Below are 27,434 nucleotides of genomic sequence, written 5' to 3'. Positions count from 1 at the left end.
GAATTCACTGCGTTCGTTATCATTTGGGGATTTACATGCCAGGCGTTTTGTTTGGATGTGAAGTGTATCATTAATCCTCACTAAAAATAAAATTTCACAGATGATGAACTGATATTCATAGAGTTAGAAGAACTCATCCAAGGTTATACAACAGGAAAGGGTGTCAGCTAGATTTTGAATATAGAACTTTAAGTAATATGCGCTTTCACTATATCAAACAAGCAAATCCTTGTTGTGTAAAAGTATCCAAAAAATTTGCTGCCTGGGAAGTCCTATTGTGGCTCAGCAGATTACTAACCTGACTAGTATCCACAAGGATGTGTGTTTGATCCCTGGCCTCACTGAGTGAGTTAAGGATCTGGCGTTGCCATGAGCTGTGGTGTAAGTTGCAGGTGCAGCTTAGATCCTGAGTGGCTGTGGCTGTGGCACAGGCCAGCAGCTGCCACTCCGATTTGAACCCTAGCCTGGGAACTTCCATATGCCACAGATGTGGCCCTAAAAAGCAAAAAAAAAAAAAAAATCCTGCCTATCCGTATAAAGTGAAGTACAGTCAGTGGGTCATATAGTTTGTTTTTCCAAACATGCTGAAGAATTTTTCTGAACCATTCTTGAGATTGCTACCATGTATTCATGAGGCAGCATGTTTTGGCCCTGAAACATTTTTGCACGTTTTTTTTTTTTTTTTTTTTTTTGATATAAGGCCAAAAGATTAAGAACACAGGGCAAACATCTTTGGAAAAATATTTTAAGAGACTAAATTAGCACAGCCTCATCCACATAAAAAAATGATTTACCAATAAGTATATATACTTCCTATACATTCATTTACTCATATTTTATGCAATTATCTAATTTTTATATTATCCCACTTATTTTTCACTATGAAATATATTTGACTTGACTATTACTCAAACAAAAATAGTCATTTGAAGCTACATAAGACTTTAGGCTGGGTGTACATCTATAAAAGAAGATGTGGTACATATATACAATGGAATACTACCCAGCCATAAAACAGAATGAAATAATGCCACCTGCAGCAAAATGGATACAACTGGAGATTATCACACTAAGTGAAGTAAGTGAGAAAGAGAAAGACTAATACCATATGACATCACTTAGATGTGGAATCTAAAATATGACACAAATGGACCTAACTATGAAACAGAAGCAAATTCAAGGACATAGAGAACAGATCTGTGGTTGCCAAGGAGGAAGGGGTTGGGAGAGGAACGGAGAGAGAGGTTGGAGTTAACGGATGTAAGCTATTATGTATAGAATAGATAAATAACAGGGTCCTAATGTATAGCACAGGGAACAATATTCAATGTTCTATGATAAACTATAAATGGAAAAGAATAGGTCAAAAAAGAATGTGCATATATGTATAAATGAAATGTTCTATGATAAACTATAAATGGAAAAGAATAGGTCAAAAAAGAATGTGCATATATGTATAAATGAATCACTTTGCTGTGCAGCAGAAATTGTAAATCAAATATACTTCTATTTTATGAATAAATAAATAAATGGAATTCCACTCTTTAGGGGAGAAAAAGTTGTTTTATTAACAAACTGATATATTCCTTCTCCTATCACCTACTTTTTAGTCCTAAATGCATTCACAATGTCACTGGAGACATTTATGGCTTCTTGTTCACCTGTATTCACAAAGACCAACTAAAATTTTTCAAGGTTCAAATGCATGTTCTTCCTCCATCCATAATGGTTTCATTTATCTCTAAAGCAGGCAGTGATTCCCATAATGGAATTTCACAAACAAGGGGGAAATATGGATGAATTTTAGAAGAGCACCGAATCATCTCAGGCCATGATACGGTTTCATTAGCTAATCTCATTCACACACAGGAGACTCTGCAGCTCTGAGATGACCCTCATCAAAGAAACTGGCCTTCCTCCCCTCCTCTGCAAGAGGCATTTCTAGATAAGCCTTAAGAATTACTTTCTATTCCAAAGAAACTATTTTCATCTCTAGCATCATGCTGATACTTTCATTGTAATGAAGAAAATGTGACCTAAACAGTAACTTGGGTTAAAAGGAGCCCTGATTGGAGTAAACGCTCTGCTCAAAAGTTCAGACTAGAAAAGTAGACTTCCCACATATGCAGTCCTACACAGAATTACGGTCGGGAGGTAATTCTGAAATGCTATCCCTCCTTCTAATTCAGGATCTTGCCCAGAGACAAAAGTTTCCTGCTCAAGTTAAATTTAAGGAAAGTTAAAATTACTGCACTGCCTAACTGAATTAAATTATGCATTTATGGCGAAGCTTGAAAATCATACTTAACTGTCTTAAAACTTGATAGATTAGGTGGTGCTGGCCAGGATCGTGTTTTGAAAGGTGATTTCACTGCTTGTGATTGTAACGGCCATGGAGTTGTTCAGTTGGGAATTTTACTCTAATGCTTTGAACTGATTTGTTCATTCAATTTCCTCTCTGAGATTTTATACCCTCCACAGTAACTTTGTTAAACTTGAATCTGAGGTGACCCTTCTGATTCTGAACTGCAGGGGAAAACTTTCTCAGGGGAAGAAAAGTGAGGTTCATTTTCAACATGAATGACTAAAAGAGGAAACACCCAGATTGAAGGTCAAGAAAATGTTACCTGGAAACTGAATCAATATCAATAGAAAGAGTTCACTGAAGAGCAAGGTCTAATTTTATGGCCAGATAAAAAGTGTTCACATTGCAAATTAAGCAGCTGGATAAGAAGAATGGAGAAAAATTTTAAAGACTATTAATTATAATTCCTTAACCTTAATTTTATAGCCTAAGGAGTTATCAAGAGTTCTAATAAAATATGATCCTTGACAAACCTGTCTAGAAAGAATATTTAAAGGGTCACATAATTCTTAAACTGGAAGGATCCCAAAAGAATAGCAAGTTCAACTTTTTTGTTTTGTTTTGTTTTATTAAATTTTTATTAGAGTTGATTTACAGTGTTGTGCCATTTTCTGATGTACAGCAAAGTGACCCAGTGTGTATATATACACACACACACACCTTCCCTTTCTTATATTATCTTCCATCATGGTCTATCCCAAGAGACTGGATATAGCTCCCTGTGCTATACAGTAGGACCTCATTGCTTATCCATTCTAAATACAGTTCAACTTTTCCTCTTTTTTTTTTTTTTTTTGGCCACACCCACAGCATGCAAAAGTTGTAAGGTCAGGGATCAAACCTGCACCACAGCTGCGATCCAAGCCACAGCTGTAGCAATGCCAGATCCTTAACCCATTGCACCACCAGAGAACTCCCAATCCATTTATTTTTCAAATGAAGAAACTGAGGCACAGAAAGATTAAGTGCATTTACAGAAAAAAGATTTAAAAACTTCAGCTTCAATAGACTTCAGTTATTGTTACAGCAAACCTAAGTTTAATATCAAAAGGGTATTATTAGCACCCATGCATAATGCCAATGTATGAAAATTGTTCTCATAATGGTAAAAGCAATCTACCATTTCTTTACAATTTAAAGCAAAAATGGTATATTAATCTAATATTTCATTGAAATTCTCTGGAGTAATTCAGTTTTTCTGCTAATCTACTCAATCTCCTACCCACTCATTAAATATTTGCTGAGCACTTACTTACTGAATGCTAAATATATAGCTCAAAAATCCAAAATGGTATTCTGGTCAGAATTTTGTCTGTAAAAAAATGGTGAATAAAATCTTACTACACACCGTTCCTGCCTATGAATGCTTATACCTTTCAATAACTTCTATTTTGTCATAAAATGGTTTTCTCCCTTTCAAGATTAAAATGGGCATTGTCTTCAAGAATCAAAGTGTTTTTCAAGTTCCATCTTTTCAATTGTCTTATTCAACAAGTATTTAAGTGTGACAGGGCTGCAGTTATGCAAGGATCCCATGGATCAGTTACAGCATCAGTGTTTAATGTTTTCATTTGTAATATTGTTTCTTTTTTTTTTTTTTTTTTTGTCTTTTTGCTATTTCTTTGGGCCGCTCCTGCTGCATATGGAGGTTCCCAGGCTAGGGGTCGAATCGGACCTGTAGCCCCCAGCCCATGCCAGAGCCACAGCAACGCAGGATCCAAGCCACGTCTGCAACCTACACCACAGCTCACGGCAACGCCGGATCATTAACCCACTGAGCGAGGGCAGGGACCGAACCCGCAACCTCATGGTTCCTAGTCGGATTCTTTAACCACTGCACCACAACAGGAACTCCTATTGTCTCTTATATAAAGTGTCATACTCACTATTGAAAAAAATATATAGAATGTAGTTAACCATTAATTTAGCCAATTAGAAAGCTGGCAGAAACAACATGTATGTCACTATGGAATTTGCCCAGCGTTGAGTAATGTCAAAGGTGTAAATAGGTAAGATAAGGCCACAGAGATGAAGACCATAGAGCTTGTGAGTTTAACACGGCTTAACACGGCTTAAGGTCTAATTATCCATGCTGCAAATTCAGAGACTCATTTTTTTAGAGCACACAGAGCTAATCCCCACCGATGAACTCCTAAGACTCATTTATAAGATATAATGTCAGTGTAATGATTTATAGTGGGGAATATCCTTTTCCAAGCTTTGGAAAACTCCAAAAGTTTCTTATGTTCCCTGAGTAGGAATGGCTAATCCCTAGCCATCCACTTCTCTTTCTTCTCTCCAAAAACCCACTACTTTCCAAAGAATCCTTAAAACAGTCATACGGAGAACCTCCGCCAATCATACAGAGATAAATTCTACTAGCCTCGTTCCAAAGCAAATTCTTAGATAACTTATGGGTCAGGTAGTAATCAGCTTATTTTGGAGATTAGGAAATAAGAGTTAACGTAGGCAGACACTTGAGGACCACTTCACCTGGGCCCTGGGGAAAATCTGAGAAGTTCACCTTCTCTCAATTCCAATAGCTCTCTCAACACCTGAATATTCCAGCCTTGCTCTCTCCTGGAACAGGTTAAAAAAAAAAAGTCATTATCTCTTCAAACTCCTGTTTCCATTTCCTTTGTATATATACCTCAAAGTGGATTTGCTGAATCATATGGTAGTTCTATTTTTGAAGAACCAACATACTGTTTTCTATGGCAGATGAATCAATTTACATTATTACCAACAGTGTACAAGGGTTCTGTCATCCCTACAGCCTCCCCAATACTTATCCCTTGTCTTCTTGGTGATAGCCAAGAGATGTACAAATTCCTATGTTCACTGAAACATTATTCATAATACCATGACATGGAAAGGATCTAAGCATCTATCAACAAATGATCGACAGATGAATGAATAATAATAAAGTTGTGGCACACACACACACAGTGGACTATGCCATGAAAAGAAGAAAAGGAAATCCTGCTATTTGCATCGACATGGCTGGGACTTGAGGTCATTGTGCTAAGTGAAATGCCAGACAAAGACAAATCACTTACATGTGGAATCTAAAAAAGCCAAATTTGTAAAAACAGAGAATGATGGTTACTAGATGCTGGGGTGGGAGAGATGTTTTTTAAGGGCACAAACTTGAAAATTTAAATAGATATGTAAAGTTCTGGGCATGGTAAGAATCGACTAGAACATGAGGGGGCGATCTCTGCTCAGGGACGATCGGCGTGGTGAGTGTGGTAGTCGAGACAGTAGATCTGCGTTGCTGTGCTCTGGGTAGGCGTGCTACAGCTCGATTCAACTAGCTGAACCCAATCCAGCCAAAAATACAAAAAAACAACAACAACAAAAAAAAAAAAAAAAAAAAAAAAAAAAAAAAAAAAAAAAAAAAAAAAAAAAAAAAAAAAAAAAAAAAAAAAAAAAAAAAAAAAAAAAAAAATAAATAGATATGTAAGTTCTGGAGAGCTAATGCACAGTATAGCAATTAGTAAACAATACCATATTATAAACTTCAAAGTTGCTATGATACTAGATTTTAATTGTTCCTACCACCAAAAAAAAAAAGGCAATGATAATTCTGAACATAATAGACGTATTAGCTAACACTAAGGTGGTAATCATAATATATAAATATATCAAATGAACTTGTTGCCCACCTTAAACTTACAGTGTTTTATCTCAATTTCATTTAAAAAATCATTATCAAGTCATTCTTTTTCTCCATTTCTTTGAGATTCTATTGATTCTGCTATTTATATTAGAAAAATTGATTTTCTTCTATTTGGCAGTTCAATTATTTTACAGGTATCTTTTACAGTTATAAAAATACAACTGCACTTCTGTTTGCTGCTACATAACAAAAAACTACTGGACAGATTGTCATAAGAATGGAGGGTGAGTTTGGGATGCTCTAAATAAATGTTTCTAAAAGCTGTATAGTAGCCTTAAAATTCACTGGGCCTGGGGTGGTAAGGGACCTTAAGTAATTATCCCCTCAAAGCAGTTGGAACTGCATTAAGAAGATGCTCAAGAGAATGTCCATCTGCAGGGGCAGATGTATTAGAAAGCTATGGGAACAGAAGATAAAGAATGATTCCTAATCAGGAATCACAAAGGCAGAGTCTCTGATGGCTGATTAAGCTGCTTCTCACATGGGTAACTCTATGAAACCTATTCCCATGAAGTAGATGCAGCAGGTTCTATGTTTCTAAGAGAGTGCCTGCTAAATGGTGTATGTTCGTGATCATATCATGTTCCTGAGCATCACCTGGATAAGCCAGATCAAGTACCTCAACAACAGTGTGTGTGTGTTTGAGAGAGAGATTCTGAGCTTTACCAAGCACCATGCCAGTCATCTAGTTACAGAACACATTCTCTAAAACCCCTAAACATACCCCACCATCATCGCCCTTCAGAAACATGGGAAAAGAAGAACCACAGTATAGAATCTGAGAGATGTAGGTGTCAGTCATGATCTGGATGCTGAGCACCAATCCCTTCTCTTTGCAGTGGAGAATACTAAGGTCCAGATTCTATACTTTGGCCACAATGGTGAATGTTCTGAAAGGTATAAAGTAACTTTATCAAAGGAGGAAAAGAGTACCTACCATTTTACAGAGTTCGGGGCATATGAATACATAAATTATCTATAAATTATCTTATTTCATTTTCACAACTGACTGTGGGTTAGGCAATATGGCCATTAGCATCCATCCCATTTAACAGGTGAGGAACTTGACATTCTGAGAGCCTGATGAGAATTTACCCGAAGGCACATCCCTAGCGCACAGGACAGAATCTTCACTCTCCAGAACCTGCACACTTTCTACCCTGCCATGGTTCATATAGGGGATGGAAGACAAAGGTAAGGATGCCACGGAACACAAGTAGGGGAGGAGCCACAGGGGTGGTCACCTGGCATATTTCTGTTTAAGGTTGACTATGTAATCTCTGGCTAAGTTTATGCATGGTCTGAGCATGTAAGTTGGTGGGAAACAAATATACTGGAAATTGTTTTTTTCATGACGTCTCAAATTCCACAAGTCCATACACCAGCACACACTAACAATTCTTGTGCACAGCCTTCGAATCTCATTCTTCCTTCTCTATTATGACCTTGACTCCTCTTTGCTAGCTGCCATCCAGTCCAACGAGGACCAACAGTCCCAAGTGAATCAAACATCCCACATACACCTACCCAAGGCTGTGAGCTCTCCATGAGCTATGAGATGAATGGCTCCTTGGGGCTAAGGTGACAAAGGTTTACTTTGAGAAGCAATAGAACAATAGGCATAGAGTGGGCCTCTATATTCAGATAACTGAGTCTCTATTCTGCAATTGCAATGGATTTTTAATTGGTTCATTTTTCCAAAAGGTCAGTGTGTCAACCTTTGAGATCTTTCCTTAATTCTTAGGATTTTCTAAATGCACATTTAGAAAAACACAGGTGCTTAACACATTTTGTCCAGTTAAATGGGCCTCTGTAATCTGAAATTGACATAGGCAGGTGGCTGCCAGGTCTGCACCACTTTGGGAAATGGATGTATTTCTCCTTTCCCGCCTCCCTGGGAAGGGGAAGCGGAGAAGGGAGGGAGAATGCTGACAGTCAACAGCAGGGTGATTCTGCGCTCAGCATCCTGTCTTGGTGGTATACCCAAGAGCTGCAAGATTTATAACCTTCTTGTTACAATGCATCAGCTTCAACACTTTCAGTGAAGTCTTCAATAACTTCGATGACATCTTGCTGAGGGGTTTTGTCATTAAAAGCCTAAAGCTGGTCATTAACAAACCTTCTCTGCAATCATCTACCGCTGTGCTAACTCAGGCATGGATCTGACTGGAAAGTTGGGCTGGCTCAGAAACTTTCCAGAAGGCTGCTTTTTTTTTTTTTTTTTTTTTTTTTTTTTTCTTGTGTAGGGTATATTTCTTTAGGGAAAGAAAACACAATTCCCAGTCATTTCATCATTTATTTCTCATTATCTATTGATGAACTCTTCTCTGATAGACATAACCAAATTCAACAAACATATGTAGAAAGCTACTATATGATGGAAATGGGGCTCGAGGCTGAAAATATAATTATTAAAAAGACAGATCTGACTCTCAGATGGTTCAGAGATTCCACACCCCCCCTTCAAATTAATCATCATTTAGGGACTCTTTCATAATGTGCCAGACTCTGTATTTAGGCTTTATAAGCATTATTTTGTTCATTTTTCACCGTGTTTTAGAAGGCAGATATTCTTATTATCTCCATTTTTAAAGAGTAGATGGATGAAGTATTGTTTGTTCAAGACTTTCCCCCAAATTATTGAACTTATAAGTGGAAGAACCAAGTTTCAAACCATGTCTTGTGTGACTTCAAGCTTGTCAATATACTCAAAATAATAGGATTGGACCAGGAAGAAGGCAAAGTCCGTGCCATTCCAAGTTGAGGAAAAATAATGAGCCAAGTGAAGGGTACAGACACATTGGGTGGGCACAGGATGAACCCAGGTGGAATCCCCTCCCAGGAGTTTATGCATGGGCCAGGTGTCACCAACTGGGAATAACCTTCCCTGGTTTCACAGTCTTGCTCACCTTCTCAACAACATTCGAATTATTGACATATCCATGTGTGTGTGCTTACCTATGAACTTCAATTGCCTGCTGGATTTGGAGCAGCGAGGACTGGCATAAATGTTATGAATATAATAAAGATTCATATCAGGTGAGAAAAGCCTCAGTCTTTGTAGATCGCTGCTTCCCAACTTTTACCAAAATTCTTGTGGCAGAATAATTCCAGCCACACAGTGATTTGACAGTTGTTTCTCCTGCTAAGGATTTGATTTTTTTCACCTAATGTCCGGTGGAAATAATGAATGGAGGAGGTCCTGACTGCTTTGTCCTCCACCAGATTCAACTGTAAATAGCCAGTGGGTCAATGTTTCAACATTAATTCAGAGGTTTCCCAAAAAGAATGATGGAGAAAACTGCAGACATGAGGAATGTTTGTTAAGTATAACCTAGAGACTTGGGGTGGGGAAGGGAGATTAAAAAAAAAAAAAAAAAAAAAAACAGTTTTGGGATGCTCTTTTTTTAATAACAAGGAAAATAACTTGAGATGATAAGTACATTCTTAAGAGTGCACATTTTGGAATCACAATAAGTATTACCATGGGTTGAGGTCCTACTGTGTGGCAGGCAATTACTTGGCGTTTTTAACACAGTAGCTTATGAAATGGAATCCTTAAAACAACTCTGCCAGGGGAAATGTTATCCCATTTTTATAGATGAACAGAGGGTTTGGGAAGTGGAACAATTTGCCCCTTATTGAATAACTGGAGCTGGAATGCAAGCCTAGTTATATGTTATTTCACATTTTTGTGTCTCTTCTGTGTTGCTTTTCTCTTATCTGTATCTACATTAATTAAAACACAACCTATTTAAAGGCATTTAAATAATGCAATGATTAAAAAGGCATTAGCTGATTCCTCTTTTTTTTTTTCTTTAAATGACATTTTTCCTCTTTTTTTCTCTTTCCCAAAAGGAAACAGAAACATTAGCTTTCTTTTTACTGCTCAGTTAATTGCTGTGGGATTTTTACCTGAAGAGATTAGTAAGACCTCCAGGCAGACGCCATTGATCCAACTATAGTGTCATTATGTGCCTGTCCTTATGCGGATGCTGGAGGGAGGGCTTTGTTCATGGAATCACAAAGACATCATCCATCTGACTCCCTGGGTTCTGGCGGGCTCTCACCTGCAGAGCTTCCCACCAATGTCTTCCTTGGCCTGTTATTATTTTTAATTGCTCACAGGGTATTTATTACTAGTAAAGTTTTCGCCCATCAAGATCATCAGAGCTACCTCAGAGGAGTCTCAGAAAATTGATTAGTAACTTCAGCTCCATTCCTCTGATACGAGGCATGATAGGGCATTGTATGAGCTTTGCCCAAGCTCATCGGACCTGCAGGCTCCTACACAGGCAGCAGGAAGCACTTTCAAAGAATCTATGCAAGCCCAGAGCACCAAAAGTTAAGGGAAGCGTTCTATAAGACTGGTGGGACAAGCAAGTACCCTGAGTCAGAAAGCCCTGGACTCATAGATCTTATTAAACACCAAAATAATAGTAGTAGTGGTAATAACACACACATTTTGCTTCTTCCAATAAATATTATTTGGAAAGATTTTGATCTTGAGCAAATGACTCAGTCTCTTCAAAACTCAGTTTTCTCATCTGTAAAATAGGTGCAATGATCTCATCTCACTGTTTTGAAAATAAAATGATGGTAGCAATGAAGACCCTTGTGTTCCAAGTGATAGAAACAATTAGAATCAAGTGAAACCAAAAGAGTACTTAATGGTAATTAAAAGTAATGTCTCTCACTTGCAATAGAACATGACAAGATAATATGAGAAAAAGAATGGGTGTGAATATATATATATATATATATATATATATATATATAGACACACCACACACACACACGACTGGGTCACTGGGTTAGAAATGGACAGAACCTTGTAAATCAACTACACTTGAATTTAAAAATTTTAATTAAAAAAATAAAAGTAATGTCTCGAGAACATGAATGCAGCTGAGTCTGAAGGAAAACTGGAATTAGAGGGGCAAGTGCCATCCTGAAGCTCTTCCTATTTCTTGTTTTCATTTCTCTTGATGCACCTGCAGTTTCTGCCTCTTCAGTACTCACTTGAGCTTCACATGGCAAGACACAGCCACCAATGACCCACAAAGTCACATCCTCCCCTTGCCAAGCCAGGCTACAAGACAGACACTAAATGCTCCAAGTTCTAAATCTCAGAGAAGAACTGGGATTGGCTCAGCTCATGTCATTAGCTTACAGCTAGCCCAATTAATTATCTGTTGACAAAGAGCACTATTTTATACTACTTACAGGGCTGTCCCTATGGTAAGCCTAAGAACAGGAGGAGATGGGTATTTCACAGGAAAAAAAGGGATTAGTTACTAGATTTTCTAGCTTCCTAATTTTGAGTTTCACCACAGATGAACTAATTGGTGTCCACTATAATAATATATGAAATGTAACTATCGCCAAACCCAGTCCAGAATAGACAGATTTAATATGGAGTTTTCTATCAATGTGTAGACTTCTGCACGTTTTGAATGGCTACATTTTTAAAAGCAAAATACATACAATACCATATGTCAACTATACTAAATATAAATCATCTAATGTTAAGAATCAGGAGAGAATGTAGATGCTATGAAGAGTTAATGGTTTAAACGCATCATACCATTTACATCAATTCAAAAGGACAAGAGAAATTCAACACGTTCAGAAACAAGATTTTGTTCCTAATCTATTCTTCTGTCCTGTCATTCAGAAATCCGAATCGTCTCACATTTTCCATTCTTATCTTCATGTGCTTTTCTACAAGTTTTTAGTATTAAAGATCTAAGGGACTGTATAAAGTACTTGAAACAATTTCTGAGAGCAAGGAAATGGCCTTATATGTTAGCACTACACAGAGCAGCAAGCTGGGAATGAAGAAAGCCAATTTCTATTTTACTCTCTTTTCCCTAAAATACACAGACCAATTTTGGACAAGCCATTTGTGGTCCCTCTGCAATCCACAAATCTAATGGTGGGAACCAGCCCTCTTGTCTCTTAGGGTGAAGCTGCGAACATCAGCATATTCACTATGAATAGAGTCATTTACAGGGAACAGTGGGGAGGAATCCCAGAAAACTAGATATTTCCCTTTCTTATCAGAAGAGGAATTCCCACACAGAAGAGGATCTGGTGTGTGTAGAACACAAAAGAATGACTGAGTGTGGATCAGATTGTAGGAATCCAATTGCCCTCTGCCGATAAACTCCGGCCTGAGTGAGGGATTGAGTCAGTATATTTTAGGTTTGGGAAAGAAACCACTTTGTGTCACTTTCTGGAATTCCTTCTGGCGAATTCCAGTATATTACTGATTTATTTTGGAAAGAATCATTCCAGGACCTCTCAGATAGATTGTTGAGAAATAACTGCGCCCATCATCGCAAAAAAAGGTGTGTGGGGGGGGATTGAAAGTCTCATTTTCCATTGGATTTGGTTACAATGAAATGACTCCTTTATAAGGAGGAGAAATTAAATTTGCGAAGCAGCATCGTTCCAAGTGGTAGCGAAAAGGGAAAAATTAACCGAGGTAGAAATGGGTGTTACCAGTTAAAACTTATGCCTTTACATTTGTTTTCAAATATGAAAAAAATTCCGTGGGGAAAAAAGGAGTTACCAGAATAATAATATTGCCTTGAAACGAAATTCACAGATTCTGTATCATAAATAAATTAATTAACAAACAAACAACTGTTTCTGCCACTTGGTTACAGTTTAAACGAAATAGGCATTGATTGAAGATACATACTACTTTATATTTTATTGCACAAATGCTTAATTTTGGTCCCTTAAGAATTCTGTCAATTCGTTTTCTTGGTATTTAAGATGTTAAAAAGTGCAAATAAGCATGCTCACATGCTCTAGTTGGTCAGTGATGATCTTTTTGTAAGAAGCAGTGCTCTCTTCCAGCAGCCACCACTCCTATTCACTTTCCCCTTCACCCAGGAGTCACAAAATGCTGAAGACCGTCAATGTTTACTTGATTAAATTTCAAGAGGTTGAAGCTAGGCCAAAATCCTCATCTCCCTCTTTTCTAACTACTTTTTCTCCTCTGTCTCTTAATTACATGGCTTTACACTGATTTACATGAATGCCGGCTTTCAAAATCATTGGTCTTTGCTGAATGCAGATAGGCACATGGGAAAATTATATTAAGTTTGCTCAATTGATCTTTCATCATTTCAAATGGTACCTTTGAACAGCTCCTGAAATGTCTGTCTGAAATACTCCCAGCGCTGAGTGTCATCAAAAGATGCGGGGTCACCCTGGGGAAACCCATTCTCGGTGATGTAAATTACAGGGTTATTATATGTATCCTGGAAAAAAGAAAGCAGAAGTTTTATTCCAAACAGATGTTTAAAAAAAAAAAGCTCATAAAATAAGGTGCATTACCCTCTATCTTCTCTAGGCTACAACCCCCAAACTAGTTTTCATCAAATTGCATTGACCCTATTAACTTAATTTTCCACGCACTGACCTTTTATAACTAACAATGGAAAAGAAAAACTGTGCAAATATCCATGAAGACAGTCAAATGACTCTTGTTATAATGAGAAGACAGAAATATCTTCCTTCCATCAGCATCTGCTGATTGTCACTGCTCCTTAACCCTTTGGTCCCCTCCCCACAGCAGGGATCCTATAAACTGATAACTTAAAATATTATGCCAACCAGCATAATAGAAACCCAAAAAGAATCCAGCTATTGTGACCCTTATTATGGCTTTTAGAAGCCCCAGTTGTGACCCCAGCTTGAAAAATATGTCCGAGCTGCTACTCTAGCCACAACTAAAGAGTGAATTCCAACTTTATAATCATGGTTTTGAAGCTTTTTGTCAGCTAGTTACTCTTCATTAACTTAAATCCTAGTCTTCTCTTCTGAGGACAACAAATGCAAATACTACTGCCTAAACCATTCTATTTTTCAGGTTCTTATACACATAGACATATGCCTACCTTCCCATGTTTGGGTACTCATAGAAGCAAACAAACTGGGCATCTACCTTAATGTATTTCAGTAGTTTACGTATTCCCCATGGTACCACGTAGACCCACTTCAAACTTATCCAGGATGGGTCTGGAAAAACCTCAACCTCCGCATCTTGGAGAAAGCCCAGTTCTCCTTTCTCGTTCTCCTGGTACTTGACTAGACGAGTCGTGTAATATTGCACAGCAAAGAAATCAGCTGTGCCTTTGATCATTCTCTTCTCTTCTTCTGTAAATTCTGGAAGCCTTGACGATGGATAGCCTTGCTTTTTACTCATGAGGGCAATCTGGGACTTGACGACTTCTGGATAATCACCATCAATAAATATAGGCTTAGCAAAGAAATCCAACTGGAAGGCCATGGCTCTTTTCGCTGCTTCCTGGTCAGACACTGAATTGGGATCTGCTGGTTCCACCCAGCCAGCAAAAATTGCTAGAGACACCTTCCCCTTCTGCTCTTTTCGGAATAAGGAATCATAGCTGTGCCATGATCTGGCGTGAGCTTTAATCAAGTTATGAGCTGCCTGATAACCTTTAGTTCCAGGGTGAGGCACACCAGGAGGAAATATACCAAACTCATATGCCAGCAGGGAGAAAATATTAGGCTCATTGATAGTGATCCACTGCTTGACTCGATCCCCAAAGGTACTGAAACAAAACCGGGCATAGTTGTCAAAAGATTCAATGATAGTCTCTGACAACCACCCTCCTTGGTCTTCTAAGGCCTGAGGCAAATCAAAGTGGAAGAGGGTCACGATGGGTATGACCCTGTTTTTTAACAAGTCGTCAATGATCTTGTTGTAATAGTCAATTCCTAGGAGAGAAATAAAAGAAGTATGAGAATAAAAGTTACTTTTAGTATGTCGACAGTAAATAAGAATCGGGAGAGGATCAGGAATAATCAGTTTTTAAATAGCTTTAATCCAAAGTAAGATTTATTACTCCCTACCTATGATATTAAAGGCTGGGAGGAAACATGAGGAAGTCCAAGAAAGGACAGCTGATCAGAAAGGGGAATGGGAGGGGGGGTGACATGATTGTGCAGGAGGTATATCCAGAAAGGGATGCATTTGGGCAAGCACCTAACTTTGTGTCACTGACACTCTTATTGAAAATATCACACATGCTTCTTGGTGTTTGATTCATCTCTCAGCTCCACTAGAATACAAGCTCCCATGATAGCAGGAGCCTTGTCTCTCTAATTTACCTCTGGATCCCCCAAATCCTGGAACAATACCAGAAATTTAGTAGAGACGCAATAACCAGTTGTTCCACGAACAAATGGATTTCGACAATATTAAATATAAAGTAAAGAAACTGAATTCAATGACCGCCGCAGTGCTGCTCCAAACCCATCAATCTCTGAAGTCCAGGAAAAGAGACTCACTGAGCATGGACCAGAGCTCATCATTGGTCCCAGGGTGTGGGTTCCAAGGGCAGGGATATAGGGGCCTGGTCCAGCAAGAAACACTCAGGGAATCTCATCTAAAATTCTGGACCCCCCTATATTAATTCAATCATTAATTTATTCATTCCTCAAATACAGATTTACAGAGAAACTACTGTATGCTGGACTTATGATCATAAGATAAGAACCATCCTTGTCCTAAGAAAACAAATTTTAGTAGCGACAAAAAAGTTCATAAGCAATTATAATACAGTATTATTTTTAAAGATAAATTACAGAATGCTATTTAAACCATGTATTAAAGAGTCCAAATCCTAAAGGCGTTTGAAAATCCATTTTGAAAGTAATGTACTAAAATGGTTTCAAAAATCAACTGCTGTGATAGACTACCTAAGTTCTACCCCTTTACCCACTAATTCAGTGATCTCAGGTTATTTACTCTACGTTTCTGAATTATCTTTGCATGTCTGTAAGATGTGGACAACAATAGAAATCTATTTCAATAACTGTTGTGAGAGTTTAATGAGTTGATAGAGTGAATATACTTAGAACAGTTCTTGGCATCGTTAGCTATCATTCTAATAACAATTATTATGGTTCTCGTTGGCATGAGTGACATCTAAGTGGATACTCTAAAGATGGATATTAATGACACACATAAGGCAAGGAGGAGTGATCTAGGAAGAGAAAAAAGGGAAACAAATGTGCAAAAGATCATGGAGGAACAAAAATAAACTAAGGGCCCCCAAATGTGACCCTTCTATTTATTCCAAGCTTGCTGTAGCAATGAGTCAGCCATGGTTACTTGCAATAGTAGGTACTTAAATGCTGTCAGGGAAGAGGGAAAGATTTGTAATAAAACAAAAAAAAAAATGGAGGGAGGATTCGGCTACCTTCTGATTTAAGGAAGTTGGCACAGGGAGGTTGGGGTGACCTAACTAAAACCAGGGTATCCTTTGCAATGGGTTTGGCTTTTTCTTGTTGACCCTGAGTTCAAATTGGCGGGTAGAGAAGTGGAAAAACAGAGAAGCTGGCAGTTGTTGGCTGTGTTCTGACTATTCTGGGCTGACTGGACTGCTGCAGAGGTTGTGGTTTGGCTTCCTGGATTTCCCATGTGGGTCAGAGTTTTGTTGTCATTTATGGCATGGACATTGTTTTGTTTGAACATTCATTCTCTTAGAAGAATATGGCTCTTTCCGGGAACTGCAAATTCACAATAAGGAAAGTGTATAGCTCAGCAAAAGAGAAATAAGAACAGAGAGATATAAGCAGGGTAAGCAGAAGCCAAATTATCCAAGGTCATGTGGTGTCTGCCTAGCTGCCCATAAGAGAGGGTTATTTTAACAACAGCTCATTTAATTTGCAAACATGAACATAGCATGAAGCACACATAGCACCTCCACATTTGGAAGACCCGTTTTGATGCCACTACTGACTGATGAACATAATAAGCTACCCGCTGACCCCATCTCTGCTCCACAAAATGCCCATGCCATAATCCATGGAACATAAATAGGTCACCTTACAGATGTGATTCAGGTTAAAGATCCTGAGATGGGACGATTTCTCTAGATGGTTCAGGTGGGCCCAATCTAGGCACCTGAGCCTTACAAGTGAAAGAGGATGGCAGAAGAGTGGGTCAAAAAATGCAACAACAAAATAAGACACAATAAATGGCAGCATGAAAGGGACTCCACCTATCAACGCTGGCTTGGAAGATGGAAGAAGAGAGCCACAAGCCAAGGAATGCAGGTGGCCTCTAGAAGCTGAAACGGTCCTCAGCTGACAGTCATCAAAGAAATGCAGACTTCAGTTCTATGACCACAAGAAACTGAATCCTGCCAACAATCTGAATGAGCCAAGACTCAGCTAAGACTCTCTTAGATCTGTGAAAAAGAAAACAGCCCTGTAACCACTGTGATATAATTCTAGAGAGACCTGGGTCAGATTTCTGATCTACATAACTCTAAGATAATCAATTTGTGTTGTTTTAAGCAAGTAAGTGTGTGATGATTTGTTGCAGCAGCAATGGAAAACTAATACACTCACCAATGTATTAGTGAAATGCCAACGCTTTCCTTTTCTCCCTCAATAAAAGAGGGTTCCCCATCCCTCTGTAAGCCCACACTCCCTTATTTGTAAAGAGAAATATCCAAAGATGGTATGAAAGGATCATCTTGGTATCGGTACGTATTAAGGTTTTCACAGCCAACACCTTACATTGACTTTGAATATAAAAATAATAACAGCTCTTCTTTTTCACATTCATACTATATGTACATGATATCACACACTTTGTTTCATCTGCACTAAACCCAAGAGGGAGGCATTTTTAGTCTCAATAAACCTATGAAAAAATGGAGATTCAGAAAGTAACTTAAAACACCAATGTTTTCAGGTAGCGCAGCCAATGTTTAAAGTCTTTCTGTCTCATTACAAAGACTATACTGTTCCCGCCCTAACATTCTCACACTTACCAATGTTTCAGAACCAGAAACATGGTGATTCTGTCTTCCTTGCCTTAAAATCACCTACTTTGGAGCTGATGCGTAATATCTTTTTTTTTTTTAATTTCTGGAGGAATCAGTGATTTATAAGCATCATTAGATATGGCACTATCATTAATGATAACAATCAATGTAATTCAAATAACATGATGATCTGCAATTGAAGATTAAAAAAATTTTAAGTAAAACTTTTTCTCACTCATCACCATGGCAGAGCAACAAAGCATCGCATATTTAATATTTATCATCCCAGAAATGAAAACTGTACTTCTGGTTTGTAGTTTCTTTGATGCTGTAATTACACAGTAAAGCGAGGTTTTTAAGAACAGAGTTCTGGACCAGACAATTCAGTCAAGGGATCATGGAAACTTTGCTGTCCAGCCAAAATTAACACAACATTATAAATCAATTGCACATCAATAAAATTAATTTTTTAAAGGGGGATCATGGACAAATCACAGTGCCTTTCTACACCCACATTTCCTCATTTGTAAGAGAGGAATATTAATAGTGCCACCTCATGGAGTTTCCGCCACGGCAGAGCAGGTTAAGGATCTGGCATTCTCCCTGAAGCAGCTTGGGTGGCTGCTGAGGCTCAGGTTTGATCTCTGGCCTAGTGTAGTAGGTTAAGGATCCAGCACTGCCCCCAGCTAGGGTGTAGGCTGCAGCTATAGCTTGGATTCAGTCCCTAACCTGGGAACTTCCATGTGCCACAGGTTTGACCAAAAGAAAAAAAAAAAATAGTGCTACTTCATGAATGTTTAAGTATTAAATGAGAAAAAATAGAGGATTCTTTAGCTTTATTAGACTAGTGAAATTCAGGGTAACTAATTCCATGCGTAGATATGTATTTTCAAATGATCATATGTTACACATCTAGGAAACTTAAAACCCTAAGAGGTCATCTGGACCCTGTTCTGCATTTGGATATTTAGGGCAGGGTTCTTCTAAGTATTAAAATTTCCACAGCATTATTTCATAGTTACTGTCATCACCTCTGATTTAATTAAGCTCATTCATTCTTACTTGATTTTTGAAATTTAAGTTTATTTAAGTTAAAGGTCTTTTGGAAATAGGGAAACGACGTTCACTAAGATTAACTCAAATATAAAAGTGCTATTAGAGACAAGAGGCTGGTTGGAGTGGGATGCAATGGGTGTTATTTGAAATGATAACGGAGATAATAGACACCCAATGACAAAAATATAATTGCAACTGGGACTCAAGGATTTGAAGCTGAGAAAATCTTTGCCTCTCAGCAATGACTGCTGTCTCCCATCCCAACTTCTCTCAACACATCTGTTCCATCCTTCTCCTGCCCAAAGAACCAGGTTCCTTCATGCATTCAGTTTCCTACGGTCTCAAAATGACCTGCACATCAGCCCACCATACCTCATATCCCTAGTGCCAACAACCCACCAACTCAGCCTCCAGGTCCCTAATTCCAAACATCCCTGAGAGAGGGAAACAATTGAGCAGAATTCTTTTTTAATGAAGCTGCACAAATTATATATCACAGGAAAATAAGTTTTTCCCTCGTCCAGTCAGTTGTGGCCATGAGCAGAACTGGATTATTTAGAACAAAGAAACGGGGACATGCCCTTAGAGAGGATGTGGCTGAAACTTGCAAAGATGATTTCTCAGTACAGAAAATAACTGCACTGGAAATTCTCCTAGTCAAACTGTAAATGTCTCAACATTAAATTCGTTTTGACCAAGTGGCTACTGTGAGTCAAGCGTGATAACCATCTATGTCCACTCCTCACTAGACAAACACCACCGACTTCCTCCACTGCTCCAGCTTCTCTTGGCATATGGACTGGGTTTGTTTCCCATTGCTGCTGTGACCAATTACCACAAGCTTCGTGGCCTAAGCCAACACCAAATTATTATCTTACTGTTCCAGGCATCAGAGATCCAAAATAATTCTCACTGAGCTAAAATCAAGATGTCAGCAAGGCTGCATCCCTTCTAGAAACTCCCAAGGAGAATCCATTTCCTTGTCTTTTCCAGATTCTAGAGGCTCATGGCCCCTTCCCCCAACTTCAAAGTCAGAAATGAGAAGACCTTGTCTCCTCTCTGACCTCTGCTTCAGTCTTTATATCTTTTCTCTCTGACTCTGATCCTCTTGCCTCCCTTTTTCAGGGAGCTATGGGATTACACTGGTACCATCCAGATCATCCCAGGTAATCCCCCCACCTAAAAATCCTTTACTTAATCACATCTATAAAGTCCCTGTTACCACGTGAGATAATATATTCACACTTGCTAAGAATTAGAACATGGATATTTTTGAGGGGCTGTTACTGAGCCTATCACGTTGCCCAACAGAGAGGAGGAAATTTGCAAATGTTTCTTCAGTTATTTACTTAATGGCCATTCTTGCTAAGTGTGCTTATATTTGAAAACCTTAAAAGTGCAAAAGAAATGCTGCCTAACCATTCCTTTTTTCTTTTGTATTTCCAATATGTGAGCCTTTGGCTAATCACCCAAAACTTACATTTTCAGCAGATAGGAAAATGCATTTGAATAGTTGAGAAATACAGAAATATGTGATTTCAGTGGCCAGCTCCATCTCTTCTTGTTAAACCTCAAAAACTTGACATTTGAAAGAGAAAGGCTGTGCCACAATTCCATTTTGTAAAACATTCTTCCAGTTTGGGAACACCAGATTTTACTTACATATTTCTAAATGTCTCTCACTGAGCTTTAAAATAGGGAGTCAAACCAAAACAAACAAACAAACAAACAAAAAAAAAAATCAGGCTTCCTTGCTTGGGAAGGATAGTGACAAAGGCTTTCTAATTCTTTACATGCTCTTTGAGAAAATGTTTAAAAAGAAAAAACAAATGTTGGCCTTTCTGAGTTAAAACAGTTCCAATTGCTTCAACAGATCACTGCACAAGAGTGAGCAACCACTTATTGAAATTCTGCCTACTGGAAGCACCTCCAGTGCCCTCTTGTTCATGGAAAAGTCTGTAATATTAATCAGCAATGGCTTTACAGAAGCCGGTGCCAAACATAAAAAGCTCAGTGCTGGGAGCACGTGATCCCCACTTGAGAATTGCTTAAGGGATTCCCTGATGTTGTCCAGGTGGCCCCAGTGACTCCAGCCCACCTGCTGACCTCTAGCCTGTCCTGCTGTCCTGCTCTTGGATTCCTGATCTACACTGTGATCCATGAACGTCTGTGCATCGTAAGTTGGGTTCTAATAGCTGGGTATGTTGATGTATTAGTACAGGTCCAGAATCCTTTATCGGAAAAGCTTGGCAGCCATGAATTCAGAATTTGGGAAATTTAAAAAATAAACATAGAGTAAATATTATACATTAACACCACCAGTGCGTCTGGGTCAGTATCCCTTAATATTTCTGCAGTAAGGAGTTCCCACTGTGGTACAATGGGCTAAGAATCCAACTGTAGTGACTCAGATCATTGGTTTGATCCCCAGCTTGGCACAGTGGGTTAAAGGATCCAGCACTGCCACAGCTGTAGTGCTGGCTGCAGCTGTGGCTCATCTTTAATCCCTGGCCCAGGAACTTTCATATGCCATGGGTGGGACCATTAGAAGAATAAAAGAAAGAAGGAAGAGTTCATTTTTAATATATATATAAATATATTTATTTAAATTTACAATATCTATTTAATAAATTTATAATATATGTTTATTAAATATATATTTAATATAAATGTATGTTAAATATATGTTTAAATTTATAATATTTATAAATTTAAATAAATATATTTACATATATATTCCTGCAGTGAAATAGAAAAAATATTTATGTAAATATATATTTTTAAAATATAAATATATATTAAATATATATAGTTACATATATATTCCTGCAGTGAAATAGATAAATATTCTCACCAAGCAAAATTAATTGAGACGATAAAAAACTTTCCACCAACCCAGGTCAGCTTTTGCTGCCAAATTTGTTTTAGAACTAGACTTGCTAAAAAGGATTCAGTATTCAGAACCTTTTAGATTTTAGAATTTCAGATAAGGGATTATGGACCTATATTACAAGTTAATAGCTTGGGTCGTTTTGTTGTTGTTGTTGTTTGCTATTCAAATGGAGTCCTGGTGAAAACTCCAAACTCCTAGAATCCTAGGCTAGAACAGCGGAAAGAGTATTTTAGTAATGCAGTGCATCCACTTCATGTTCCTAGCAGGGAAACTGCAGCACAAGAGTGCACGTGGTTTGGTGAGGTTGTCAATGTCTCTAGCTCCTGCATGTTTGACATCAAACAGACCTAGGCTGAACTCAGCACTAACTAAATTTGTCGTTTTGGCAAATTCATACCCAGCCTGCCACCCCAGGTTACTATGACTCCCTCTGTTTAGAGAAGGCCCGTACTCAGAGGGCTGTTAGGAGCATAAAGTCAGCAAAAGCAGGAGCAGTGCCAGGCACCGTGAGCTGCACATACTACATGCTCAATAAAAGGCAACCATTTTCATCTTCAGGGTGATTTTGATGGTTGTTATTGACCTAATCCAATTAAATTCAGTACGTGTTCCCTGAATTTCTCCTGCAAGGCGCTATACTAGGTCACAGTGGTGGACAAGGCAGTCATCCACCCTTCACCCTGTAAACAATTCAGGATTCTCTTATACCTGTGTTATGAGCACATAGCACTGTCCCTGACATAGTAGATATGTGCTTGTTGGGTTGAAATAAACTCAAGAGCTCACAATTTAACAGGGGATTTGATAATGCTAAGAGCAGAGAATGTAAAAAATAGCCTAAGAGGTTTTCAAAGAGCTATGGGAATTTGTTTTTAAAAAAAGATTTTTTAAAAAATCATACAATAAGGAAAGACTTGAAGAAGAGGAAACACTTATGCTAGACTTTAACAATAGAATAAACATTCAGCGAGCATAGTTGGGAGTTTTAAATAGGCTGTTCCAAGCAGGAGGAAGAGCTTAAGGAAACTTCTACAATGTGGGAAATTGCATAGTATGTTTAATAAGTGGTGGTTTAGGTGCTTAGGGCATTGAGTGGAGGAATTGCATGGACCACATTCATGGGGGAATTTCAACCTGGAATGCTTCAGAGGTGAGTGAAGACCAAGTCAAATACAACCTGGAGTGATATATGAAGGAGTTTTGATGACTCAAAAATTTTTTATCTTGCTTTGATTGTTTAACAAGAGATGATGCAAGCCAGCATGACTTGGGCCAAGCTTTTTGAAAACTGCTGTGGTGGCATTCTGTACGAAGAATTAAAGGACAAAGAGGGTGGAAGTAGACAGACCTTCAAGGATATCAAAAAGCCCTTGATGAGAATGATAAACACCTAAACCAGGGCAGAGACAGAGAAGAGAACTAGGAGGGGAGATGTTAAAAAGGCATAAAGAGAATGGATCATATTTGGCAACTAATTAGATATAAGAAGCAAAGAAAAGAGAAAATTTCAAAGATTACTCTCAGTTTTAAAACCTAGAAGATTATGATGGTGCCAGAGAAAAGGCAGGGTGCAGATGGTGGAAAATTACAAGTTAATTTTTAAACTGAACAGCAAATTATCTCCTGTTCAAAGTCCAAAAAATGAACCTAGTGAGTGATGCTAAGAAAGTAGACCTCCAACAAACAAGTTAGTCAGGAATGTCTTTAGAATCAGGTCATGAACCTGCTAATCTTGTGCTGGCCTTATCTGGGGGAGGCCACTTTAAGGCCATGTGCTACAGATGAGTCCCTAAGTCGTGGTTCTGTTTCACATTGTAGAGATAACCCCACCTTTCGGTGCAAGTGCACAAGCTCACCTGGGAACTGTTATCACAGGTGGTTCTGACTATGTAGGAAATCAGATAACCCCTCAGTATCAGTGTTTGCCCTTTGAGCTGGAAGTGCGGTGAGGCAAGCAGGTGCCTTCACAAAAAAACTTGCAATTGTGAGATATGGAGAGTACATACCCTCTAAATTTTGCAAATTTTAAGTATCCCCTGCGTCACCTACTCCCAGACCTAGGAGTAATGTGAAATCTGTCCCAGAACAAAGGAGCAATAAAAGTTATTTATTAAGAAGTCATTATAGGAGTTCCCACTGTGGCTCAGTGGGTAAAAAACCCGAGTAGTATTCATGAGGATGCAGGTTCGATCCCTGGCCTCGCTCAGTGGATTAAGGATCCATCATTGCTGCAAGCTGCAGTGTAGCTCGCAGATGCAGCTTAGATTCAGTGTTGCCAAGGCTGTGGCATAGGCTGGAGGCTGCAGCTCCAATTCGACCCCTAGCCAGGGAACTTCTATATGCTGCAGGTGCTGCCTTAAAAAGAAAAACCAAAAATTGAAGTTATTACATCATCATGCAGGAGTTACAAAACTTTTCCTCTAAAGGACCACATAGTAAACATATCAAGCTTTACAGGCCAAACAACCTTTGTCTCATCTACTCATTTCTAACATTGTGGTGGGAAAGCAGCATAGACTACATGTGACAATGGGCACAGTAGTTTTACAATAAAACTTTATTTACAAAAACAGGATCCAGGCCAAAATTGGTTTTCCAACCCTGTCCTATGGCAGGAGTTAGCCAGAGTTTAGGTTAAAATTTCAGATTCACCAAAAAATACAAATTTATGAAACACCTGGATTTGAACATACACCTCTGTAAAATGTGATAATTTTACCTTCCCCACTAATTTGTGGCCATTAGAGAAGATGTATGTAAAATATCTCATGAATAATAGGTGTTCAAATAGGGCAGTCATCTCTTTAATTGCAAGGCATAAAACAAATGATAGCTAACACTTATTGAATGCTTTTATGCTATACCAGCTACTGTGCAAAGCCCTTTAAATGAATGTTTCATTTAGTCTTCCAACATCACCCTGAAGTAGGAAGTATTACGGTACCGCTTTCTACTCGTGGAGAAACTGAGGCACCAAGTGACATCCAAGAGCTGCTCTCACAGATAGTAAACAATGTGGCTGGCACTTAATCCCAAGTAAACAGACTCCAGGGGCTCTAGCGCTAACCTTTGTGCAAATTAATTAGCTCCACTAATTCAGCTCCCATTGAAATGCTCAGAATCTTCTCAAGTTCTTACAGAGCTTTTCATGACTCATCACAGCATAACACAACTGAAAATAGTTCATACACAACTTTTGGAAATTCACCTTCAAGTCAATATTCAAATAACATCTTACATAAATAAAACCCTTATATCAACCCCCATCCTGCCCATCAATTTCCACCCCCTCCCAATAAAAATCCCTGGTTGAGGGAAACCAGAATAGTACTGAGAAAGCTCATGCAAACCCATTTCAAAAAATTTATCCTATAATCAGTCTAAAAACTTGGAATTTCAAAGCTACACTGCAGCATAGCATACTGGATTAATTATGCCAGACTGCAGCAATAACCTTGAATTAAAGCTGCAACCTTCTATTTTTAAGAAACACTTGCCTTTCTGGTTGATGAAACCTGTCGTCCCATCAGGTAACAGACGTGACCAGGAAAGAGAGAAGCGGTAATGAGTCAATCCAAGCTGTTTGATACATTTCAAATCTTCCTCCCACAGAGTGTAGCTGCCACAAGCTACATCACCAGTCTGGTTCTTGAAAACTCTCTCTCTTCCCTGATGGGTGAATGTGTCCCAGACACTAGGGCCTTTTCCATCTGCATCCCAGCCTCCTGAGAAAAAGAAGAAAATGAAACGGTTACACTCTTGACATCGAGAGGCATATGTGGAATGTAAATATTTGTTGCCAAAAGAACATCCCTCATTAACTCAATGTGCCATATTTATAACTTTAAAATATGCCTTGAAAATAACATGCATGAGCAGGTTATGTGTTCGGCTGTCCTTGATCCCTGAAGCTGACTGGTGGCAAATGAAAAATTATTGCATAATGCCACAGCAGAGCGGGCTTTCACGGTTCATTATCTGAAGATCTCCCAGCTGGTAGACAGAGGCAGGGCTCAGCTTATGCATGTCTGAGCTGCAAACATCTCCTCCTTGTGAACGATTCTCCTGGCCATGACTGACATCCCTTGTCCTTGTGGTGCATGAAGCAATCTCAGGACCTTATCTTTGCCCTGGAACCTGAACCCTATTCTCTTGTCATCTGACAATGGAGTACAAGATGGTCCAGTCATTGTGGGGTGGGCGCTAGTTCCTGCCATTGTTGAGCAGATACTGTCATCCTATAATCACTCCTTCATACCTCCCGTAATTCAACAAATCATGCTATGTGTCAGTCAGGCTCTATGCTAAGCTCGGGGGATATCAGGGTGAATTCTGCTATGCTTCTTGTCCCCGGAGAACTTAGCTACATGCAATAATGGTAAAGCAGCTGGCATAAGGGATGTCACAGGGAAGCCAGGGAGGGTCGTTTATGGAGACATGGCAAGAGTCAGAGTCTCTTGAGAGACTTCAAGACTGAAATCTGAAGGAAATGTTGAATCATCAAGGTGAATTTCTAGGAGTGGGGGTAGGAGGGAAATAGGAAAAAAAAAAAAAAAAAAAAAAAAGAGGATCTAGGATCAGAATAAGCCCAGAGATAAGAGAGAGAGTCACAAACATTAGAGGGACAGAAAGTAAAAACTACATTAGATTTGAAATATCTACTCATATAGAAATGTTATTTAGAATCTGTTTTATGGTTTAAATGATTAGCTTAAAAAATCTCATGACACCTTAATTCCATTTCTAAAAGCACACCCTGGAGAAATGCTTACATATTTTCACAGAGATTATATGAGATTATTGAGGCAAAGTTTCCTGTCAGCAAAAATTCTGGAAGCAACTAGGTCCTATCAACAGTATAACAGATAAATATTTTGAGGTCTATCTGTAGAGAGGAAACACTAATCAGCAGTTAAAGTGAATGAATCAGAGTGTAGATAACCCCTCTGCTCTGGTCTGGATGTCTGTGTCCCACCAAACTCAGATGTTGAAATTCTAATGCCCAGTGTGATGGTATTAGGAGGTGGGACCTTTGGGAGATGCTTAAGTCCTGATCCTAGAGCCCTCATGAATGAGAATCGTGCTCCTAAAAGGATGCCCCACAGCACTTCCTAGCTCCTTCACATACAAAATGGTCTGTGATACAGGAGTCAGCCCTCACCTGGTCATGCTGGCACCCTGGTCCCCAACTTCCAGCATCCAGAAAAGAAATAAATGCTTGTTGCTTATAAACCCCTTAGTTTATGGTGTTTTGTTTTTGTTGTCCAAATGGACTAAGACACCCTCACAACTATAATGTTGAACAAAAAAATCAAAATTCAAAGAATGTATGTAGGAATAAATACACAGAGCCCAGGATATTTTATGACAGTGAAACTACTAAAATTGAACACAGATTTTTCACTGTGCAGTGGGTCCGCTCCCCTAATGCCACACTGTTCAAGGGTTGACTGTATTCTATATGATACTGTAGTGGTGGATACATGGCATTTGTCAAAACCCATAAACTATGAAACTATTTAATAATAACATCCCATGCTAATGCCAGATGTTAATGGTAAGGGAAATTAGGGAAGTGGAATAAATAAGAATTCTGTACCTTCCTTTAAATTT

General features: G+C 38.6%; 1 protein-coding gene across 1 annotated transcript in view; it reads right to left on the bottom strand.

Annotated features, from left to right (window-relative positions):
• The window catches only part of LOC100737183 (cytosolic beta-glucosidase), a 115,612-nt gene that overhangs the window by 52,047 nt on the left and 36,131 nt on the right, over positions 1 to 27,434 (bottom strand). The window contains exons 2-4 of the mRNA XM_021101070.1: positions 25,319 to 25,546; positions 14,011 to 14,807; positions 13,201 to 13,324 (exon numbers count right to left, since the gene is read on the bottom strand). Coding sequence (XP_020956729.1) covers positions 13,201 to 13,324; positions 14,011 to 14,807; positions 25,319 to 25,546 — 1,149 coding nt within the window. The remainder of the gene's footprint in view (positions 1 to 13,200; positions 13,325 to 14,010; positions 14,808 to 25,318; positions 25,547 to 27,434) is intronic.

This window comes from Sus scrofa, chromosome 8, assembly GCF_000003025.6.
Source record: "Sus scrofa isolate TJ Tabasco breed Duroc chromosome 8, Sscrofa11.1, whole genome shotgun sequence".
Lineage (NCBI taxonomy): Eukaryota > Metazoa > Chordata > Mammalia > Artiodactyla > Suidae > Sus > Sus scrofa.
Note: the sequence above shows the minus strand (reverse complement) of the source record. Positions and strands in the feature narration are given on the sequence as shown.